At 32.0% G+C, this 23,267-nt stretch overlaps 2 protein-coding genes and 1 pseudogene across 5 annotated transcripts; all 3 read right to left on the bottom strand.

Annotated features, from left to right (window-relative positions):
* Positions 1-41: 41 nt before the first annotated feature.
* On the bottom strand, positions 42-1,518 carry LOC130808341 (uncharacterized). The gene is made up of 2 exons (XM_057673819.1): positions 1,033-1,518; positions 42-542 (listed from the first exon to the last, which is right to left on the bottom strand). Exons 1-2 carry the CDS (start codon positions 1,366-1,368, stop codon positions 414-416), a joined length of 465 nt encoding a protein of 154 aa, XP_057529802.1. The 5' UTR covers positions 1,369-1,518; the 3' UTR covers positions 42-413.
* A 2,831-nt stretch (positions 1,519-4,349) lies between these two features.
* On the bottom strand, positions 4,350-10,254 carry LOC130807891 (heat shock 70 kDa protein 6, chloroplastic-like; annotated as a pseudogene).
* A 3,370-nt stretch (positions 10,255-13,624) lies between these two features.
* LOC130808228 (uncharacterized RNA-binding protein C1827.05c-like) lies at positions 13,625-22,094 on the bottom strand. Of its 4 annotated transcripts, XM_057673705.1 has the most exons (11): positions 21,886-21,996; positions 21,008-21,097; positions 19,377-19,470; positions 19,177-19,291; positions 19,034-19,089; positions 18,808-18,855; positions 18,637-18,734; positions 15,816-15,888; positions 15,629-15,739; positions 14,064-14,138; positions 13,625-13,981 (listed from the first exon to the last, which is right to left on the bottom strand). In XM_057673705.1, the coding sequence occupies exons 3-10, from the start codon at positions 19,425-19,427 to the stop codon at positions 14,094-14,096; spliced, it is 597 nt and encodes a 198-aa protein (XP_057529688.1). In that variant the 5' UTR covers positions 19,428-19,470; positions 21,008-21,097; positions 21,886-21,996; the 3' UTR covers positions 13,625-13,981; positions 14,064-14,093. The 4 variants fall into 4 exon arrangements, with proteins under 4 accessions (XP_057529688.1, XP_057529689.1, XP_057529690.1 ...); XM_057673706.1 differs by lacking the exon at positions 21,008-21,097 and having other exon boundaries at positions 19,377-19,473; positions 21,886-22,094; XM_057673707.1 differs by lacking the exon at positions 21,008-21,097 and having other exon boundaries at positions 21,886-22,094.
* Positions 22,095-23,267: the final 1,173 nt, after the last annotated feature.

Raw genomic sequence — 23,267 nt, 5'->3', positions numbered from 1 at the left:
TGTTTAAGGAAACTTGACCTAAATTATTTTTTAGAACATAATTAGACTCATTTGATCTGAGAATTGTTGAACAATGAACATATTCAAAAACATTTGACAACTCTTGAACATTTTTTTACCACCAATTACCATAAATAGTATTACAACACTATTGTTTTAACAAGACTAAAAGATATGCTAAATTAATACCCATCAAGCAAACCTAGGTAACTTTTCTAGATAAGTATTACTCCCTCTTTACTGTATTACTTTGCAATATTTCTATATAGATAACCTTATTAACACATTTTTTTTTTATTTTCTCTCACTTTTAATCTTACTGATACAATGTAACAGTGTCTATCAAATTCTTAATACTTGTGTCAATTACTGGTGTTGCAATCTCTCATGAAGTAGCCAAAAAATTAAAGGAATCAATGGTGAAAGGGTTCCCTTGGAGAAGGAGAAGGAAGTAGAGGAGTAGGATGAGCTATACAAGTTGGATACTTTTGTCCTGGCATTACCACCGACAAATCTCTTCCATTCCTTGTAATTACCTGCATCTATTTATAGTAACCAAATTAAGTATATTTCTACATTCATCCTTATTAAACTGTTATTAGTTACCAGTATCCATGCAATACACAATAATTACAAATTAGTAACTCATTAATGATTCGTTTAGTTGTTGGTACTAAAAGATGGTAATAACAATGAATTGTAGCGTAAAATTTTATGAAATGTATTTTTCCATTCCCATGGTAATTAAACTTTAATCATAAAAAAGTTTTTTAGATTCACAATTTTCCATTACCACTTAATACCATGTTTTTAAATGTTAATACATTGATATATATTTTGTAAAAAAAATTAAAATGATTGGAGGAAAACAAACATAACTATTTGAATTGTCTATAGATATTTCAACTAAAAGTATACTAACTCTTTATTATCATTCCCACCATATTCATTTAATACCGACTATCAAACAGACTGTAAAATTCCTATAAAAGAATTCGAGAAGTGAATCAATTAAGAATAAAATGTGAATACCGGATGATTTATAGATTTGATGAATGATCCCGAGTCCAACCCATTGCCATCACGAGATGAGGAAGAGGAAGAGGACGAAGACGAGGACGAGGCATGATTAGGGTGAGATCGAAACAAGTGTTCTAGAATGGCCATAATAAGAAACAAAGATATAAGAAGTGCTGTTGCAACAAACCCAAAAGAAATAGCATTAAATGGTTTAGTGGTAGCCTTCCAAGGTCCTTGTTGTTTGTAGTAATTTGGAGGATTTGTTGATATTTGTGTGCTACTACTTGGGTAGTATACCCATGGCCTTAATGTTGATGATCTTTCTCCATTATAATCATTATTATTCATTTTTTTGGGTGGAGAAAAAAAGGATTTTGATATTGGTGATGTTATACATGTTATAGACAACCCAAGTAGTTGTATAGAGATACTTAGCTTAATCAACAATCTAGCTAGCTTTTCGTTTATTTGTTCACTTTTTACTCTTTTTGTTTTCGAGAAATTGTCACGGTTTTATATTGTATAATATTGAAAAAGAGCTATTCTTATGGAATATCGTATCTTGGTGAAACGACCTTAAAGCAAAAAGTACATATACTAATAATTTTTATTATTAGGTAATTTCACTTATATGAGTTGCATTTCACAATGAGATACAAAAATGTGTGTTTAAGAATAGTGTGTTTATTTAAATTGTGTGGATAAAAATAAAAGAAAGTGATGGAGACATTTTTATAAAAGAAATTACAGTAAAGTAAAAAAGAAAATAGACTTAAAAAGAAAGGGTAACAATCTCCTAGGCAAAAATAAATAAAATACTTAAAAGAATGAGAGTAGTACATATAATCCTTTAAAGGTTATTTTTTGTGGTGCCATGTACTTCTTATATGATAAAGAAATTGTTATATTTTTCTTAAAAAACTTTAACTTGAATGAGGAAAATTTAGCCATTTAATTTGTTTTAATGTCTAGTACTACTAGCCCTTTTTCAACTTATTTTCTATATATTTATTTTTAATTCTAATTAGCTTGATGGAAGAGGCTCATATTTGTGAAATGTATCCTAACTAATTATGGCATAAACATAGATTTTTACATTATTACTTGATAACTTATACTTCATTATATATACTAAAATAAATTAGGACATTATTTGAGCCTTACATAATAGAATAATTCATTTAAAGGAATAAACAATAAGAATCGAGTTTTATCTTGGTTAAAGAGTAAATATTACTTATTAGAAAAATTTCAAATTTGAGTTTTACTTAATATTCTTTTTTGTATAGTCGTTCTCTGTAATAATTAATAATAATAAAAAGGTATTAGAAGTGAAAATGTGTTGGATGGATTGATGCATGATTTAAAATGAAACAGACACTTAGAAGAAGTGTTATTGGGAAGATAGAAAGGATTTGGATTAGGATTAGGATTTTTGTTTAAACTTTCCCATGTGGAAAAGGTAAAGAAGGGCAGGATTAGGGAATGTGGGCAGATGTTGAATGAACTGTAACATGGAGGGAGACTCTTTTCTTGATGTGGGCCAGTATCAAATTCTACTTTACATTTGGTAGATCTCACTTTACGCTCTCATTGTTAGATGCGCATCATATTATTAGGGTTGGTAAAAGTTGACCCGATTTGTTAATCCGAAATAAGTGGGTTTGGGTTGAGACTTTTGACCCAATTAATTAAATGGGTTGACCTGATCTAATATGTTTATTAAATGGGTTAGATTCAGGTTAAAATTTTAAATCTGAAAAAAACCTGTATAACTCATTTAATTAAATGTGTTAATTTTGAGTTAAATCATAAGTATAAGCTAAACTTAGTTCATTTAATATTTTCTTATTTTTCATAATAAATACAAAATAAACAGCAAAAAAAACATAAAGTTAAAATTAAAGCCTAAAAAATTAGATTTAATCAACGTTAAAAACCTTAAAACGAAAACAAAAAAATTATAAACAGGTTAAGTGGGGCGAAATCAGGTCAACTTGATCTGTTACAGGTCGGGTCAAGGTTGTGATTTTCGACCCAATTAACTAAATGGGTTGGGTTTGGGTCAAGGATTTTGTGACTTGTTTATATATGACCCGAACTCAAACCCGACCCAACTTGATCTGTTTGACAGGCCTAGGCATAATAATACAAATTATCTCATCGAGTGACAATCTCTCAGAAACATAGCTCATTTAAAAGTTTGTACAAAATCGTGTCTCATCATAAAACTTAGGCACGAGTCCGGCTCAACAATAGCTAGATTTTTTGAGTAAAACCCTTTAAATACTGAATTATATAATATATAATGCAGAAGAATGACATCTGTATAGGTACAAAACCAATACAGAGAAGAGCGTTCAACCAATTCTATTCTTAGGCCTAGAACATTTTTTTGTTATCATCTAGAGGGAGCAATAAGGCTCTGAATGAAATTGTCACTTAACCCTTTTATTTTCATGCGGTATATCCTATGACTTCTTTTTATTTTTTTTTTAAAAGCTTAATTGTATGCTTAATTTCCATTTCAAATATTAAAAATCTAATATGATTTCAAGTAGATAAAAATTCAACTCTCAACTAATTCTCGCCGCCTTCTATCTACCCTGTAATTATAAAAAACATTTGTTCCAAAAATACGAAGATGAAAAAAGGTTTTGTTGAATTCTACTAATGTTTCTAATATTAGTAATTTTATTGAGTGCTTTCGTTTCTAATAACTATTTATAAATAAGAATATTATCAATAAGACTATAGGAACGATATATCAATACTCAACGCAATAATATGACATGATAAGGATATCTATTTTGACGTCAAAATTATTAACAAGCAAATACTTGAACTAAGAACAAATACTATAATTTCGATTGAAAATCTAAAATTGTGTTTATAATATTAAAAATGCAAAATATACTCCTCCATTCTAATATAATTGCTACGCATAGCTTTTCACGTAATTTAATAAATGCTTTTAATCATTTATATCTTAACCTAAGCTTAGCTAAAAATTATGAAAAATTAAAATTATGAAAATATAACCATCAGATAAATTATTAACAAAAGAATATAGCCAATGTTACTGGAAATGACAATCGATCCTATACGAGAAACGAAACAAGAAACGAGAAACGTTAATTTATTGTTTTAAAAACTTAGGAAACTTAATCTAACCATAATACAAATCATACTTCCTCCGTTCTGATTTAAATGCTACATTAGGTTTGGCACAAATATTAAGAATGCTGAACACCTACTTCATAGGCTACTGTTGAGTTTATAAGATTTGATGTTTTTGTTGTTGTTAATTTTAAAAGAAAAAGGAAAAATAGTTAAGATTAGGTAAATATTTTGCAGATTAATTTACATGTCAGTTTCATTTCCCCCCAAAAAATATTTTCCCACCCAAATAATTCCCTCCAATATTACAAATTATCAGCAAAAGTTAAAATTTTTACACAAAAGTCAGCATTAACACATTTCATCTTCTATAAATAGATCAAATTCTTCTATAGTCAGCATTAAAATTTTCAACACTTCTTCATTTCAATTTCTTCATCTGTTGTCCTCCCCTTTTAAAAAGTTCATAAGAATTTGGATCCAAACCTATTTCTTTCATCAACTCTACAAAACCAACAACAAGCAATCAAAACAACAAATGGCTGAGGTTCAAATTCAAGAAGAGGAATTCATTAATCCTGATATTGAGGTATTTATTTCTTTTTTTGAAAACCTTAATATAGATTGTGAATATGACATTTATAATGAGTACACAAGTGAGAATTATGGAAACATCGATGTCAGTTTGAGTTTGGAGGAACCCATAAGCCATGGTCAAACATTAACACATGAAGAAACAGAAACAGAAACATTAAGACAGCAACCAGTAGGTAGTAAGAGGGAACTACCAGTTGAGACCAGAAAGTTAATTGTACAACAGTTAACTAGTTTGTCCACAGAATCAGATAGACGTTTGCCACGGGGTACAATTAAAACAATTGCAATGCAACATAACACATCTAGGTGGACAATATCAAGGCTGTGGGAATCAGCCAAAACATCAATGCAAAATGGCATTTTAATTGATGTTAATAGTAGAAAAAGGGGAAGAGTTGGTAGGAAACCAAAAGTTTTTGACATGAATTTGCTGAATGCTGTTCCGATTGAAAAGAGAACCACAATTAGAGCAATGGCCTCTGCATTAGGCATTGGTCATTCACAAGTTTATAGAATGATGAAATCCGATATTATTAGAGCACATACGAATTCTATTAAACCAAAACTTTCTCATGACCACAAAATGAGAAGAGTCAACTTCATTTTATCCCAAGTAATACCACCCACTGTAGACAACATACCAAAATTCTCACTTATGTATAATGTTGTGCACATAGATGAAAAATGGTTCTACATGAGTAGGGCAACACAAAGGTATTACTTATTTCCTTGGGAAGAGGAGGAACCATATAGATGTGTGCAAAATAAAAATTTCATAGGCAAAGTGATGTTTATAGCAGCTATTGCAAGACCTCACATTAATGCTACAGGTGAAGTGTTGTGGGATGGGAAAATAGGAATTTTTCCGTTTACAGAAACTCATTATGCAGTGAGGAGGTCAGAAAACAGACCAGCGGGTACAGCAACATTACGAGCAATAACAAGAGTTACACGCGACATTCTACGAGACAAACTAATCACTGAAGTGCTACCAGCTATAAGATCAAAATGGCCAGCAAATGGGGTGAAAGATATATGGATTCAACAAGATAACGCCAAGCCACATATTTTAATAAATGATCATGCATTCAATGAAGAAGCAAAGAAAGACGGATTTAACATAAGACTTGTTTGTCAACCAGCCTCTAGTCCAGATATGAACATCTTGGACTTGGGATTGTTTAGTGCTTTGCAATCAATTCAATTCAAGTCATTCCCCAAAGACCTCAATGATCTGATAAAGGCAGTCAATGATGCATATGACACTTTTGAACCAAAGCTTTTAAACTACACTTGGATACAGTATCAACTGTGCATGATAGAGGTACTAAAAGCTAAAGGCGGTAATAACTATAAGAATCCACACATTGGAAAACAAAGACTGGACAGGCTGGGTATGCTGCCCAGGCAATTAGAAATTCCACAAGAACTAATTGATGCAGCACGACAATTTTTATCTCATGGTATAATTAATCTCAATGATCTTCCGCAAGATGATTGAAATTAATTATCAATATGTAGACATTTTGTAAAGAAAACAGTATGTATGACAACATTTTGTAAGTATACAATTATGCATACCTCTCCATTTAGTCATTGAGGTAGTTATGTCACAAAAAAAAACTAAGCAAGTTAAACATCATTCATCATTCCAATTTTCACTTGTGTACGTTTATTTAACTCTCAGATTTAACGATTAATCATCATTTGAAATTGTGCAAATGTAGGTATCTCAGCCTCATCTTAGTGCTTGAACCGGCAATAAGACAAAACACATTAACCATGTGTTAATATCTACTGCTCATGATTTAACTCTAAGGTGGCAATGAAACACACTACTATCTACACATTTCATCAAGCAAATAACAATCATCATTGAGACATTAACAAAAAAAACATTTTCAATAAATATAAACATCATGAATAATATCAAAAATAAGTTAGAATGCTCATGAGTTAAGACCACAAATTGTCGTCTTGCGTGGCCTCTTTTGCTTAGGTTGCACCTTATCGATTAATGCATAATCCTCCTCATCTGGTAAACCGTAGTACCAAGGTGGGGGTTCTTGATCAGGATCTTCAACACAATTTAATTCCCAACATTTCAAATAATAATGATCGTACCACGAACCAAAGATATTATCGTATTTTTTACATTCTCTTTGGGATTCTAATGAGTCGCACGCTTTTTCCTTTGTGTCCATCTTCTTAATAATCTTAAGTAGCAACAAAAACATAACAGAGGAAGTACACATAATAAAAATCTTATCATTAGTAATAGATCAAAGTTTAAATCAAAGTTTAAAAAAACAAGATCATACAACATCATATTTCAAACCAGATCTGGTGAAGGACTAAAACCAGATCTTGATTTTGGGATTAAAAACAGCTCAAAAACATAATCAAAAAAATAACAAAATCAATATCATAAACGTATTACAAATAAACATTAAATAAAAAAAATAAGAGCAGATCAAAGTTTAAAAATATCAAAAAATGAACATGCAAGAGAATCATTAATCAAAACAGATCTCATCGACTGCTACAACCACATCATCGTTTTCGTAATTTAAAACAAACCAAAACCATAATCAAAAAAAAAAAACAGAATCAAAATCATAATCAAATTAAAATAAACATGAGAAAACAAAAAAAGAGATCAGATCCAACATTAAATAAATCGAAATAAGAACAACATGCAACAATATCATAAATCAAACCAGATCTGATAAAGTACTAAAACTAGATCATGATTTTCGGATCAAATCATACCAGATGAAAGCAAAGAGTAAAAAGAACATGCAAGAGAATCATTAAAGAAACCAGATCTGATGAAGGACTAAAATAAGATCATGAATCTGGGATTAAATACAGCTTAAAGAAATAATCAAGAGAATAACAAAAACAAAATCATAAACGTATAAAAATAAACATGAAATAAAAAAAAACAGAGCAGATCTTAGTTTAAAAATATCAAAATAGACAGAACATGCAAGAGAATCATTAAAGAAACCAGATCTGATGAAGGACTAAAACAAGATCATGAATTTGGGATTAAATACAGCTGAAAGAAATAATCAAGAGAATAACAAAAACAAAATCATAAACGTATAAACATACACATGAAATTAAAAAAAAAAAAAAAGCAGATCAAAGTTTTAAAAAAATCAAAATACGAAGAATATGCAATAAGAATCAAGATTTTAGGATCAAAGCATACCAGATGACGATTAAAGCAAAGTGTATAAAGAATATACCAGAAGAAATAGAGAAATTTCGGAAAACCCAAATGTAAACCTTTAATCAAATACAAAACCAAAGATCAGAAATAAAACCAGATATAATCCATCCTTTCGTAGTCAATAGTGAAAGAAAACCCAAATAATGAAATCAGAGACGGCAAAGAAATGAAAGAAAACCAAAGATCTTTAGGGTTAGAACTTTCCAGAGAGAATGAGAGAGATGGAGAGGGGAAAATGGCAAAGGAAGAGAAATGGGATTAGGGTTAGGAAAGGAACCGGGTTACTTATATAAAGAGCAATCAACGGTCAGATCTGGGCAAACCAAATCCAACGGTTCACATTCATCCCACCATTAATATAAGTAGTTGGAAAGGTTTGTTTAAATGGGAGAAATAATTAATTGAGATAGTGTATTTAAATAGAGGAAATAATTAATTGGGATGGTGGGTTATGGGAGATTAGTTGAGTTTTTAATGAGAATAATAAATATGGAGGGAAAATTAATTTTAATTGGAAATAAATAAAGATTAAATAATTGTAGGTAAAAAAGTTAGAGAGGTATAGAGTAGGATAAAAGTAGGGGTAGGTAGAATTTTAAATGATTGTTTTATTACCAAAAATGGAAATGTAGCAAGTATTATGAAATTTCCAAAAATGGAATATGTAGCAAGTATTATGGAACGGAGGAAGTATATCATAACAACCAAAGCTTTTCAGTTTGTGCTTAAATGGATAAAACTGTCAAATCAACATTCATGCTAAATTTGCAATTAGACTATTCTAGTCTCTAGAGGTCTTTGGGACAGGAATTGCATCAGGATGATCTCAATTATTCTAAAATGACTTCCGAAATCCAAACTACTTAGAATCAGGCCAAAGTCTTAATCGCAAAAGATTAGGACACCTACGAGTGCTCATACACATGAGTTCTCCTCCATTAATTTCAATGATCTTACTTCCAAGCTACTTGAAACATCAAATGTACCACCTAATTACAAGCAAACTAACAATAAAAAGGTGAAAGGTAGTACCAGAAACATCAAAAGTACCACCACCAAGGTCGAACACCAAAATAGTCTCATTACTCTTCTTCTCAAAACCATAAGCCAAAGAAGCAGCAGTCGGCTCATTGATGATTCTAAGTACTTCCAGCCCAGCAATACGGCCTGCATCCTTTGTTGCTGTCCTTTGAGAATCATTAAAGTAAGCAGGTACTGTAACCACTGCCTTCGTTACTTTATCATTCAGAAATTTTGATGCATCATCTACAAGCTTTCTTAATACCTACAACATCAATAGAAACCCAATTCAAACAAAGCTCAACAGGTAATTAAATCACCCGAAATTCAAACTACCAAAAATTTAGCATAGCACTTCAATATAGTAGACAAAATACTAAATAATCAACATAATAGGAGTAAAATTATAAACCCAGCAAATCATCAATACAAGAAAGCTGAAATGAATTTCTAGAACAACCAAAAAAGACCCCATCAACGAGCATTAATTACCTGGGTAGAGATCTCTTCAGCAGCAAATTGCTTTCCAATAGCAGGGCATTCAAGTTTAACATTACCATTATCATCCCTGACAACTCTGTAGCTAACCTGCTTAGACTCCTCGTCAACCTCCGACATTTTCCTACCAATAAATCTCTTCACTGAGAAGAAAGTATTCTCAGGTTCACCACTGCTTGACGCTTCGCAATCTGCCCAACCAGTCTCTCTCCGGTCTTAGTATACGCCACCACAGATGGCGTCGTTCGCTGTCCTTCTGCGTTGGTTACTATAGTAGGCTTCCCTCCTTCCATGGCGGCAACTGCCGAATTCGTGGTTCCTAAATCAATTCCTACCACTTTCTCGTTCACAATCCTCACCGGACCTACAACGCCACTCCGGCGACTTTTCCTAAGTCTCAAAAAGCCCAAATTAGGGGTGCCTAAAAAGGCTGTACTAGAGTTAATCTTCTGGCCCAAGAAAACTGAATTTGGCCTTGAAGAGGAGGGTTTTGTAGTGAAGGATGTGAAGGGAGTGGTGCCCAAAACATGGATATGAGTCGTTGAAAACGCCATTTTTAGATTGAGCTTTGCTTCAATGGAGGATGGAGAGAGAGGGTATTAGGGTTTGCGGAATGGTGAGCGAGAGACGATAGATGGGTGCGTAAATGAGTGAAGGGAAAGGATAAGAGACGAGAGAGCATTAAAAGAGGAAAGGGGGAAAATGGGTGGCAAAATTCTTTTGAAAAATTCTTTTGAAAATGGGTGGCAACTAGGTGAAGTTTTAGAAAATTCTTTTAAAAAATTCTTTTGAAAATTTTCTAAAACTTCACGTAGTTGCCACTCATTTTCAAAATAATTTTTTAAAAGAATTTTTTAGAACTTCACCAAGTTGCCACCCATTTTCAAAAGAATTTTCTAGAACTTCACCTAATTGCCACCTATTTTCAAAAGAATTTTTCAAAAGAATTTTCTAGAACTTCACCTAGTTGCCACCCATTTTCAAAAGAATTTTTTAAAGAGAAAATTATAATAAACTACCTATTCTATACCCCTCTTTGCAAAAAACTATCTTATCTAAAATTTTTTGCAAAAAAACTACCTTATATAATACATTTCTTTACAAAAGACTACCTTATAACGATTTTTAGCGTTTGACCGTTTAAATTAACCGTTGACTATCACGTGATAGTCAAGTGACCTTATAAAACACGCCTTCCTCTTCATTTCACGCTGCTTTGAATCAGTTGCTCTTGAAGGAGGGTTAAATCCAAAATCCAAAGCTCCATTAATGAAGCTTAAATTCAAAGTGCCATTTTTACAGCTTGAACCCAGAAAAGTAAACCCATCAAAAAATCATCCCTAATTGATCTTAAACTCTACGATGACGACGAAACACTTGTAACCCATGTATCTTCGATTCAATTCAACTCAATACCCGAATCCGAAGTAGAAAGAGAGCCCGACGAAGATGAATTTCATGGGTTTTTTCCAATCTGTCTTCAACCTCAAAATCCCGTCAAAGAAGAACTCATTGACGCCTATACATCATCAATTCATCATTTTGATGTTAGTTTGGGCATCAAATGGAGCTTTCATGGTTGAAATTTAGGTAGTTTGTAGAGCTTTTATCAATGGACTAAGAGGCTCCATACGAATCACGCGAGCTTTTATCAATCTTGCATATATTGAATCCAGTGTAGGGTGGTCGAGTTGTTCCATTGAAATTATATAACCTGTTGCTTTTGGATGTGCAATGAGACCAGACAATTGTATGAGCTCCTATTATTCACATTTAAGATATTACGGGTCAGAGGGATTTAGAGTCTGGGACAGGGGAGGGAAGCAACTGATTCAAAGCAGCGTGAAATGAAGGAGAAGGCGTGTTTTATAAGGTCACGTGACTATCACGTGATAGTCAACGGTTAATTTAAACGGTCAAACGCTAAAAACCGTTATAAGGTAGTCTTTTGCAAAGAAATGTATTATATAAGGTATTTTTTTGCAAAAAATTTTAGATAAAATAGTTTTTTGCAAAGAGGGGTATAGAATAGGTAGTTTATTATAATTTTCTCTTTTTTGACAAAATTTTTCAAAAGAATTTTCTAGAACTTCACCTAGTTGCCACCTATTTAATTTAGCCATTTAATTTGTTTTAATGTCTAGTACTACTAGCCCTTTTTCAACTTATTTTCTATATATTTATTTTTAATTCTAATTAGCTTGATGGAAGAGGCTCATATTTGTGAAATGTATCCTAACTAATTATGGCATAAACATAGATTTTTACATTATTACTTGATAACTTGTACTTCATATATATTACTTTTATAATAAACATAAATTATATATTCCTTTTATAATAAACATAAATTAGGACATCTTTGAGCCTTACATAATAGAATAATTCATTTAAAGAAATGACAAATAAGAATCGAGTTTTATCTTAGTTAAAGAGTAAATATTACTTATCAGAAAAAATTTTAAATTTAATTTTTACCTATTCTCTGTAATAATTAATAATAATAATAATAATAATAAGGTATTAGAAGTGAAAATGTGTTGGATGGATTGATGCATGATTTAAAATGAAAAAGACACTTAGAAGAAGTGTTATTGGGAAGATAGAAAGGATTTGGATTAGAATTAGGATTTTTGTTTAAATTTTCCCATGTGGAAAAGGTAAAGAAGGGCAGGATTAGGGAATGTGGGCAGATGTTGAATTAACTGTAACATGGAGGGAGACTCTTTTCTTGATGTGGGCCGGCCTACAAGTATCAAATTCTACTTTACATTTGGTAGATCTCACTTTACAGTCTCACTGTTAGATGCGTAATAATAAAAATTATCCCATAGAGAACTTAAGATTGTCTTATTGAGTAACGATTTCTCAAAAAAATAGTTCTTTTAAGAGTTTGTACAAAATCGTGTCTCACCATAAAACTTAGGCACGAGTCTGCCTTAACAATTGCTAGATTATTTGAGTAAAACCCTTTAAATACTGAATTGTATAGTATATAATGTAGAAAAATAACATCCATATAGGTACAAAACCAATGCACAGAAGAGCGTTCAACCAATTCTATTCTTAGGCCTAGAACATTTTTTTGTTATCATTGTAGAGGGAGCAATAAGGCTCTGAATGAAATTGTCACTTAACCCTTTTATTTTCATGCGATATATCCTATGACTTCTTTTTATTTTTTTTTAAAGAAAAACTTAATTGTATGCTTAATTTCCATTTCAAATCTTAAAAATCTAATATGATTTCAACTAGACAAATATTCAACTCTCAACTAATTCTCGCCGCCTTCTATCTACCCTATAATTATAAAAAACATTTGTTCCAAAAATACGAAGATGAAACAAGGTTTTGTTGAATTCTACTAATGTTTCTAATATTGGTAATTTTATTGAGTGCTTTCGTTTCTAATAACTATTTATAAATAAGAATATTATCAATAGGACTATAGGAACGAAATATCAATACTCAACGCAATAATATGACATGATAAGGATATGAATTTTGACGTCAAAATTATTAACAAGCAAATACTTGAACTAAGAACAAATACTATAATTTCGATTGAAAATCTAAAATTGTGTTTATAATATTAAAAATGCAAAATATACTCCTCCGTTCTAATATAATTGCTACCCATAGCTTTTCACGTAATTTAATAAATGCTATTAATCATTTATATCTTAACATATGCTTAGCTAAAAATTATGAAAAATTGAAATTATGAAAATATACAGTTAGGCAATCTCCTCACACAATAGCCAAAATATAAAAAATAAGTTTAAAAAATAATGACATAATTTCAATTGAAAATCTAAAATTATGTTGACAATACTACAATAAAACTAAAAATACAAAAAATATATAAATAGAAATAAAAATTAAAGAAAAACATCTTAAAAAAATTATAACACAGTAAAGAAATTTGTTATGGAAAGCCAACTAGGATATCATTCCAAAAGAAATTGAGAAAGTTATTTGGCTAGCAGAAACGGGTAGATTACACACCGGATCAACTAAGTTATTTCCTAAATATTACTATTAGTCATTAATGGAAAATATATTATAATAACAAAGAAGGGTGTTTAATAATATGGAGGAAGTACTTATAAATAAATTTAAGTTAGATACAACATTTGATTCTATATATTAGTAGCATATATTAAGCAACCATATATTATAAGTTAACGAAAATTAAAAGTTTTTGATTTGATTCTACATTTGTTAACAAATTTGACTCTATTCTTATAAATAATGTTCGGAATAGAGTCTAAAAACTACTTATAAATAAATCAGACGAAAAATCATAAAGTCGAACATACCAAATGGTAAAAAAGAGAACCCGAACCCGAAAATACACAGAGAAAAGAACTTGTGTGATCAATTGTAGCATTAAGCAAGCCTATAACAGCAAAAAAGGCGCGGCTTCGTAGCTCATTGGTATTCACTTCAGTGCAGTGTATTTAGCTGCTTACTGAGATAAAACTGGGCATAAATGTTTAAAGGTCCGTCAAACTATAAGACGATTGTGAAGCAAGAAAAACAAATAAAAGCAATGCCTGCTTACCTTCGCGTTTTTTAGAAAGACTAGCTATCGTCAATCAAATCTAATTTTCTTTGGAGCAGGCAGGTTAACACCCTCCTACAAAATAGAAAAACGTATCATAACAAGAATGAAAAATAACGAGTCACCTGAGAAGAGTTGCACAAGCATCGATTTTATAGGTACCAATGTCGAGATTACTAAATAACACACCAACCTTATTTCAACAGCAGGATTTCAAGCTCGTTAATTAACAGCCCAATATTTACCATTCTAATCTTGACCTTCCATCAACAAAACTCATAAGGTGGTCACAAAAAGACAGCCAACGACTGCCTGACCTTATCTATGGGACCTCAATGTTAGCAACAATGTCTAAAATAAAATCAAAAATATCATCATCATCATCAACCCAATATCCCACTCAAAAACAGGGTTTGACTGAGGGAAGGTGATGGACAATTCATACATGTACTTCCTTCACAGAGACGACTAGAGAAATGTGGTCAATTTTACCCCAAAAAGTAAGAGACCGGTAAAATAAAAAAATATAACCTTTTTAAATATAAAATTTACATTCCCTTTCAATAAGTTGAGCAGGATTAAAGAAACAGTTGTGACTTGTGCGTATACTTGCACTAAAATTTTATGGCACGTCATCAGGGCTCTAATAAAAACTTCAAGGTAAATCACTAAAGCTAATATGTTAATATCCTCCTCCCTAGTCCCCACAATTTAAGGAAAGAGCAACATACAGATGTATGAATATTTTTTTGATGTAACGATAGATTAATGTTAGGTTAAACTTAATATGATAGGAACTTGTGCACACTGAACTTACTATCATCATATCCCACTCTAACAATTGCAGTGCATGAGATTTTCAAGTGTAACGAAACTAGCTAAACGGAAAACAAAAGGTCTCTTTTTCAAAGCATATGCAAAAGAGAAGCCACTCAATGTAATAGCGACATAAAAACAGGAACAAGCATTGTTTGAGATTCTCAAGAGTCGGTTCTATAAAACAGCGCCAATTGCTAGCATTTGCTATGGTCACATTAACCCTCCTCTCTTTGTCCTCGTTTTGTTTACCAAAACTCTGTTATCTAGTGTAGTAGTCAAGTACATAGAAACGTAAAAGAACCTCAATAAAAAAAAGGAGAAAGGAGAAAAGGGAGGAGGAAGGTTGTGAAAACGAGAGGGGGGAAGATTTATTGATAAATATCTTCAAAGAAATGAATAGCTAACAGCCCAAGCTCTAAATCGGTTGTTACACTCACTCAAACACATCCTTGCAAACGTTTGCTGTCTTGTTATTATATCTTAACAGATTTCTGCTGATATTCCTTTTTGTACCCATAATCCTCGTTTTGCATATGTGAACATAACAGCAGGTCTAGGCTAGTGTGGTGGGTAATAGCAAACTCACCCACAAACATAAATAGCCTCTACTTGTCAATGTACAATTAGAGCCATTATAAAAAGCAACACGGGAAACTTGCGTCCACAGGAAAATTGCAAGCAACATACATAAGCACAGCCACACAGCAAATAAGTCTCATGCTTAAATAGAGGTTGAAAGATCTTACAATTTCAGGACATTCATAATCAACGCCAGCAGCCTCTATTTTACTTTTTCGTTTCCTGTCTCGCTTCAGGATTGCTTTAAGCAATTTCTTGTGCTCCTCCAGTGTCCTATCCTGAACAGCCTTATATTAATACGACTATCAAAAAGATTTTCAAATTGAAGTTATGGCACTCTGATTTTACATATACCTTGTTATGCTTAAACCTTTCTATTTGAACAAAATGAACTGGCACCTTCTGCTTACGATTTAAACCTTTCCACCTATAATACCAGGTACAAAAGTCAGCAGCCGCATGGAAGTAAAATGAACCAAAATCTAGTGAGAAAAATTTAACCAGCTAGACATAGATATAAACAATTCAGGAGTAGCACTTTAGCACCATAATGAAGGAAAAATTATCAAAGTTGATCCTACGAATAAATGGACACAGAACTCATAAGCAATAGAGCATAAATGATTATAAGAGTGAATTAATATGCAGTAGAAAACAACCCTGAAATATAGATAAACAAGCTGCATGACACTATATTAAATAGAATTTTGCAGGTGATAAAACAAGTTCCTATTTGATATAATTGTCAACAAAAGACATTTAAACTTAAAAAATGGAAGTCTATAACTAGTTAATTAAATAATATATAGCTACATAAAAAGATAACATGAACTTTAAAAACAGCCCAAAGCATGACAAAATTATGTATCAAAAGTATTTTTGAACACTACTAAAAAAAATGCAAATTGTGGATGTTAACGCAATGCCTTAAGATTGAGATTTTCTAAAAGTTCAAGCAAGTTAAATCGTCAAATCCAAAAAAAAAAATAATACAACAAACTATACACATCTAGGCAAAGAATCAATTAGTTTTATCAAGTTTGAGCTATTAGTCGTAAAAAGTGTTCTTTGGTGGGTGATGGTGTGAGATACTTTGAAAGGGCTAGGCTTGGCGAGTTGAATCCTTAATCTGAGTGCCACATAGTACCTTTTACGAGCGCCTCGAGGAGCATTTGATCTTAAAAAGTGCGCATTGGCAAGTGATGGTATGGACAATTTGAAAGGCCTAGGCTTGGGGAGGAGAATCCTTGATGTGAGTGCCTCATAGTACCTTTTACGAGCACCTCGAGGAGCATTTGATCTTGGCGAAACCCATTTAAAATGGGCAGCCACGATCTATATTTACTCATCTTCTTCATTTCTCTTCCCATGATTTCTCTTCTGGATTTTTTTCGAGTTAATTGTTTTTCTAGTTTCTAAGGCGCCTTCACCAGGTGCCCTAGGCTCTAGGGATCCCAAATCCTTGAAGCTCCTCGCGCCTTTTAAAATTAAGGGTTACAAAGTATGAAATCACCTATTACATTTCAGTACGGGAAAAAATTCTACCTTCTTTTACAACCCAAAAGCGAACACAAACTCCATCTACATAAATATAGTAAGGAACCAACACCAACTCGACTAAAATTACAATCACAACCAAATCCATCAACCTATCAACATCTTATTTACTAATCATCTGCTCCCATTTTCACAAGCTCCAATCACCAAGGAAATAAAGCAATCTACATCGCAGATGCACATAACATAAACAGCAATGCAAAGAAAAAACTACCATAAAAAACACAATGTTTTGTTCTTTCATTTCTTTTCCCCTTAGAAAATAAATGTTTCAATGATTTTTCATAACCCCCATCCGCCAAAGTCCAAGCAACAAAGCTCCAAACCCCATCCTGAAAAGCATAAAGTTCAGCTATTACATTTCTGTCCGAAAGAAAGTCATCATCTTTGCCAACCCAATCAACACTCAATAAAGTTAGCAGCCAACACCAGCCAAACTACAACTAAACAATCATACCCAACTCCATATTAGCATCAATCCAGCACCATCAAAGTTTCCAACCAACCTCTTCTACTTTAATAGTCTCCAATCATTAAGAAAACCAATGACCAACGGCCACCTAGCTTTCACTCCAACGCCTATTTTGAACATCTCAACCCCATTATTGCACTAACCATCAACCGACCATCTAATCCCCCACAAACAATTACAGTGAACAAATAGGACGTCAACACTCTCACGGAACCTCACAACCAGTCTCTATTACTTTAATAGTCTTCAATCACTAAGAAAACCAATGACCAATGGTCAACTAACCTTCACTTCAACGTGTATTTTCAACATCTCATCCCCATAGTTGCACTTATCAACTACCCACCATCCAATCCCCCACAAACACTTGAATCAACAAATAGGAAGTCAACACTTTCACAGAACCTCACAACTTAACCACCACTTACCAACTATGATGTTTTCCAAGACACAAGCAAGACCTATTAGCTACGAAGCTTTTGAATAAAGGCAATATAATGCCCTTTAGTACTCAATTGATCAACGTTCTTCAATAACCTAATGGTTGAATGTAGACATGCAACATGATCGGACTAAAATGATCGTGATTTTTTTTTATTAAGAACCAATTATGGCAATCCATCACAATGGAGGAACACATGAAGGGTTTGGGGGCATAGTGCAAAATATCACCCACCTCAAAGTATCACAAATTCACAATCATCTTGTAAAGGTTTATGAAATTATCAACAAAATTATTCGCATTGATTGTGAATGACGTTTAGCAAGTGAGGCCATAGCAGTAAGCTTATTCGGTACTGTGTTTGGGATTCCTACAAGATGATGCTTTTGTTAATCAAAACGTATAAGAGGGAACAATTTCAATTCCTGAAATGAACATTTCATTCAATTTATCTTGATTTCTTTCCATTTTCCTGATTAGACAAAAGGCTTCCCTAACAGTCCAAATAAATATGGTAAAAAAAGATAGCTCAGTCAAATGAGTTCAATCACAGCAATAAATAGCAACATATGCTTCATGTACACCCAAAATAACAATCAAGTTCCAACTAGTCTTAGGGTTTACTTGTCTTTTTTGTGGAAGGACAACAAAACTACAGGCCCTGCAGTCCTTAACTTTCATACCTAAAATAATACAAGACTTACAATCTAGGATGTACATGCTCTGGAGGAATTAAGTGTACTTGCAGCATGTGCTCAAGCAGCAAATAATTGTGCATACATTCTGAAACTATTTTTGCAACCTGTAAACAGAGGCAAAAGTTAGAGAAGGTAATAAAGTCCAAATATTAATCCGCATCTGAGAAATGAGACCACCTCTGGATACTCGAATTCGATGAAACCATAGTGCTTAGATTTTCCAGTCTGTAGAACATTCAAAGCACATAACATATATATCAAAAAAAAGGGGTCAAATTATATAACTAGATCAAGAGAAATGGGATGCACTGCACAATACTAGATGTACAAAGATCACTTTTTCGAAAATAAAAACAAGATCAATTCTGATACCTCAAATTCAAATTAATTGAATGTATTCTACCTTCCTGTTTCGTGCAATTTTTAATCTCTTAATGGTTCCAAATTGTTGAAAGAAACCTGAAAAGGTTAAGATAATTTAATCAACCAAAAATACCAAACAAAAAACTCAGATACATAATAAAAGGCGAAAGACAACACACACACCCTCCATTTCATCCTCGTAGAAGCCATGTGGAATCCTTCCAATATAAACCACAGTAGCTTTGTTATCTAAATCTTCACCTTTGGGAAGCTTACGAGCCGGACCACCTTCTAATGGCTGTGGTTGGAAATTAATTATCATATTAATAAACTACGAATTTAGAAAACCCATCAAAAATGAGAATTAATATGGACAAACTCACCAAGAAATCTGCATTACTTTCCATGGTTCTATCCTTTCCATTCTTCGGCATTGTTTGTTTTTCTACTTGACAGAATTCCTTCAAGAACCCAAATCTACTAGAAAAAAAAAAGTGAATTTCACTTTCAACAACGCAAAACGATCAAAAAAATCCTAGAAATCAAATTCCAAAGTATTTAAAAAGCAAAAATAATTTTTCCTTTGAATACCAAATAATAAAAATAAAATTTTATTGGATTACAGGGAAGACAAGGGTTGGGTAAGAATCAACACAAGAACCCTTTCAGGGAGCGGTATTTAATCTACAGCAAAAATAAGACACAAATCTAAAAACATGCAGTTTAAATTCAAAAAACAAAGAAAAAAGGGGTAAAATATTAGAAGGGCTCATATCAAGTGTACTTGGAGAAAATCCATCATAGTAGGGAGAATGGCAAAAAAAGCAATTAATTCATAATTCGATTAAACAAGGAAAGTTTTAGAAAGAAATATGTAGATGAAGCAAAAACGCCATAAAAATTACAGAAAGCTCAACCTTCAAATCTCAAAGGGAGCGGCATTTTTAGCAAAAATCAATTTCTTCAAAATACAATCCATGAAAAATAGAATTAACCTCCCTACTCCACCCTCTCTCTTTATAATCATAGCCCATAAATCTTTGTTCTAATGATAGAAAAGGTCGTGGATTCGAATCCGGGTTTACACACTCAAACACACACACAAGGAAAAGAGAGAAAGAGACAAAGAAATCGTCTTAAGATGAGACCATCTTATATGAGAACTTGTGGAAAGTGAAAGAAAGTGGGAAATAGAAATAGAGTTTAATCATCGTCCATTAATTTTTACCTTGAATTTTTGGAAAATAACGGAAACAAAAATCAGTATGGGTGAAAGTTCGGTCAACAGCTTGAACTTTTGTCAAAACCATATTAGACCATATTTGATTCGGTTTTCAATTTTTCAGTAAAAATCCAAACCTAATTTATTTTTAAACAAATTGCACCAAATCACAATTTAACAGATCAAACCGAACCCACACCGCCTAAACCGAAATTTAATAGAATAAAGAACATTGAAAATTTTGCACAAACCAAAAAATAAAGAACAAAACATAGAAAAATGTTTGATTTGCATATCAGTCCGAAAGAGGTATTCAATTTTTTGATTATTAAAGTCTATTGTATTATAAACAATCAACACAGATTGTTAAAAAAATAAAGCAAAAAACGAAAACAAAAACACAATGAAAGAAAAAAAAACAAAAAAATTCATCAGACTACATTATAAACAACAAAAGTAAAAAAATACAAACAAAAAATACAAAACAAAAGCAAATACTTCAAAACGAAAAAAATGGAAACCAACACAGATTAACCAAACACAAAACGAACACAACACAAACAAGTACAAAAAAGCAACAAAAAATAAGAACAAAAGCAATGAAGATTAAAGACCCAAACAACAATCTAATTAGGGTTATGCGTAGAGCAAAAATGACCCATACTAATTTTAATTGAATTAGGGTTATGTGTCGAGCAACAATCGATTCACGGTTATGTGTAGATTAAAGACCCAAACTTAATTTTAAACGAAAATTAGAACAAAACAACAATTAAAAATAAATAGACTAACCTTGAAGAGTAGAAGGACTAAAGATCAAAGGAGAAGATGAAGAGGTTGTAAAAGGAATGAGGAATTAGGGCTGTGCGTGACTTTCTATCTCTTGATGGAATACATGAGGAAGGAATGAAGCCAGGAAAGAATGAATTAGGGTTATATGCGTGGCTTTTAGGGTTTTGGGCAGATATTATTAATCAAATTGGCCTATCTATACAACCTTCAATTATTTTGGTTCCAAACCTAATTATTTCAGTTTTTGAATTTCCAAATCGAAACGAAGATCCTTTATGGGGAATGGTATTTGATCAACATGTGAGACAAGACCCAATTCTATAAAAATGCCAAAATGAAGTAAAAAAAAAAACAAGAAAAATTATGCAAAATATTAAGAAGGCTCATATCAAGTGTACTTGGAGAAAATCCATCATAGTAGGGAGGATGGCAAAAAAAAGCCATCAATTCATAATTCGATTAAACATGGAAAGTTTTTAAAAAGAAATACGTAGATGAAGAAAAAACACCATAAAAGTTAAAGAAAGCTCAACCTTCAAATCTCAAAGGGAGCGGCATTTTTAGCAATAAAATATTTCTTCAAAAAACAATCCATGAAAATAGAATTAACCTCCCTACTCTACCCTCTCTCTGTATAATCATAGCCATAAATCTGTACGATGAACAAGTTCTAAAGTTCCGAAAGTTAATGGGTTCGAATCCGGATTTACACATACAAAGTTACAAACTATCTTAAGATGAGACCGTTTCATATGAGAATTTGTGAAATTTGAAAGAAAGTGAAACAGAAATAGAGTATAAACATCGCCGATTAATATTTACCCCAAATTTCAGGAAAAACAATGGATTTGGAAAAGAAAAAGGAATAGAGGAAATACCTTTTACAGACAAAAATGGAGGAACTGGAAGAAGGCGGCTTCTGGAATATAAGGAATCAAAGTAGGGGTTTTAGAAGAAATGTTATTGCTAGGGTTTTGGGATGGCTTTTTTTAGCTCGGGTGATTTGCAGTCTTTTTCCATTTACGAATTTTAATACTCCCTCCTATTCATCTTAAGTGTTCCATTTACTTTATGCACTCTATCAAATGCACTTATTCAATCTTTAATATATCAAGTTATATACAATTAAAAATTATAAAACAGTTGATATTAATAATTTTTACATCAAAACGAATCAAATAAGATCCCACATGACTATGTTTTAACTTATAGATTAATAATAAAATGCAATTTAAGAGTGATAGAGGAATAGTGTCTCAAAAGTAAATGGGACATCTAAGGTGAATAGGAGGGAGTATTAAATTTTGATTATAATTTCTTATCAATGCAATTTTAATAGATTCGTCTTAATATATTTTATTTAAATATTAATTTTTTTGAATTTTAAAAACTCACAGTTAAAAGTATTTAATTTTTAAAATTTGCACTTGATCTGCACAGAAAGTAAATGGAAAGAACAATAACAACACAGAAAATAAACAAATATTTTCAAGTCAATCCGTCTCAATTCTATTAGGTTGACCCAATAAACTTTTATTGTCATAAATTAATCACTTATAAATTTAATGTTATCTCTTTTTTATTTTTTCAAGTGATTAATTATCACTTATAATTTTAAAATGATGAATTAGAGAAATCATACGAGAATTTTGGGTGAGCTACTTTCGTGTGAAATAGTCTCATCCCGATAAGCTTTCCATATATGAATTAAATATCTCAACTAATACAATTATTAGGATATAGTTCTTTGTTTTGAGTCATGAGTTGGTAATGAAATTTGTCTTCCGCAGTGGAAAAATAATTAAGGGTCCGTTTGGTTCAGTGAGCAGGATTGGAATGGTATGGGGTCCCCATACCAGGATGGTATGGATTTAGAACCCCACACCAGACTAAAACTGTTTGGTTCAATCCTGTAATAGATATTCAATCCATTCACACTGTTTGGTTCAATTATGCAATGGATTCACTGTCCAGTTTATATATAGCAATCATCAAATTAATCTAGCAATCATTACTATGGCTAATTGACATTGTTAACAAACTGAGCATTTGAATTAATCCAGTACAAACTGAGCATCATCAATTTCATAAACGGCCTAGATTGGTATGCTCCAGTACAAACATCCAGTATAAACTAATCCAAAAAATTCAGCAATTTCCAGTACAAAAAATTCAGCAAGCAAACCCAACTCCAAATTGCTTGGAATTAATCCAAAAACCTCAAACAAACAAAGAACAATGCGTAAAGAATCAAACTTTA

Source organism: Amaranthus tricolor, chromosome 3, assembly GCF_026212465.1.
Source record: "Amaranthus tricolor cultivar Red isolate AtriRed21 chromosome 3, ASM2621246v1, whole genome shotgun sequence".
In the NCBI taxonomy this organism is placed as follows: Eukaryota; Viridiplantae; Streptophyta; class Magnoliopsida; order Caryophyllales; family Amaranthaceae; genus Amaranthus; species Amaranthus tricolor.
This window is presented reverse-complemented; position numbering and strand designations above follow the sequence as displayed.

Coding starts and splice junctions, on each gene's coding strand:
- LOC130808341 (XM_057673819.1), bottom strand. CDS start 1,368: ATGAATAATAATGATTATAATGGAGAAAGATCATCAACATTAAGGCCA. Junction 543..1,032: donor TCAAATCTATAAATCATCCG/GTATTCACATTT, acceptor TACTATAAATAG/ATGCAGGTAATTACAAGGAA.
- LOC130808228 (XM_057673706.1), bottom strand. CDS start 19,427: ATGCCGAAGAATGGAAAGGATAGAACCATGGAAAGTAATGCAGATTTC. Junction 19,292..19,376: donor AAAGTAATGCAGATTTCTTG/GTGAGTTTGTCC, acceptor TTCCAACCACAG/CCATTAGAAGGTGGTCCGGC. Junction 18,735..18,807: donor TCGAATTCGAGTATCCAGAG/GTGGTCTCATTT, acceptor CTCTGTTTACAG/GTTGCAAAAATAGTTTCAGA.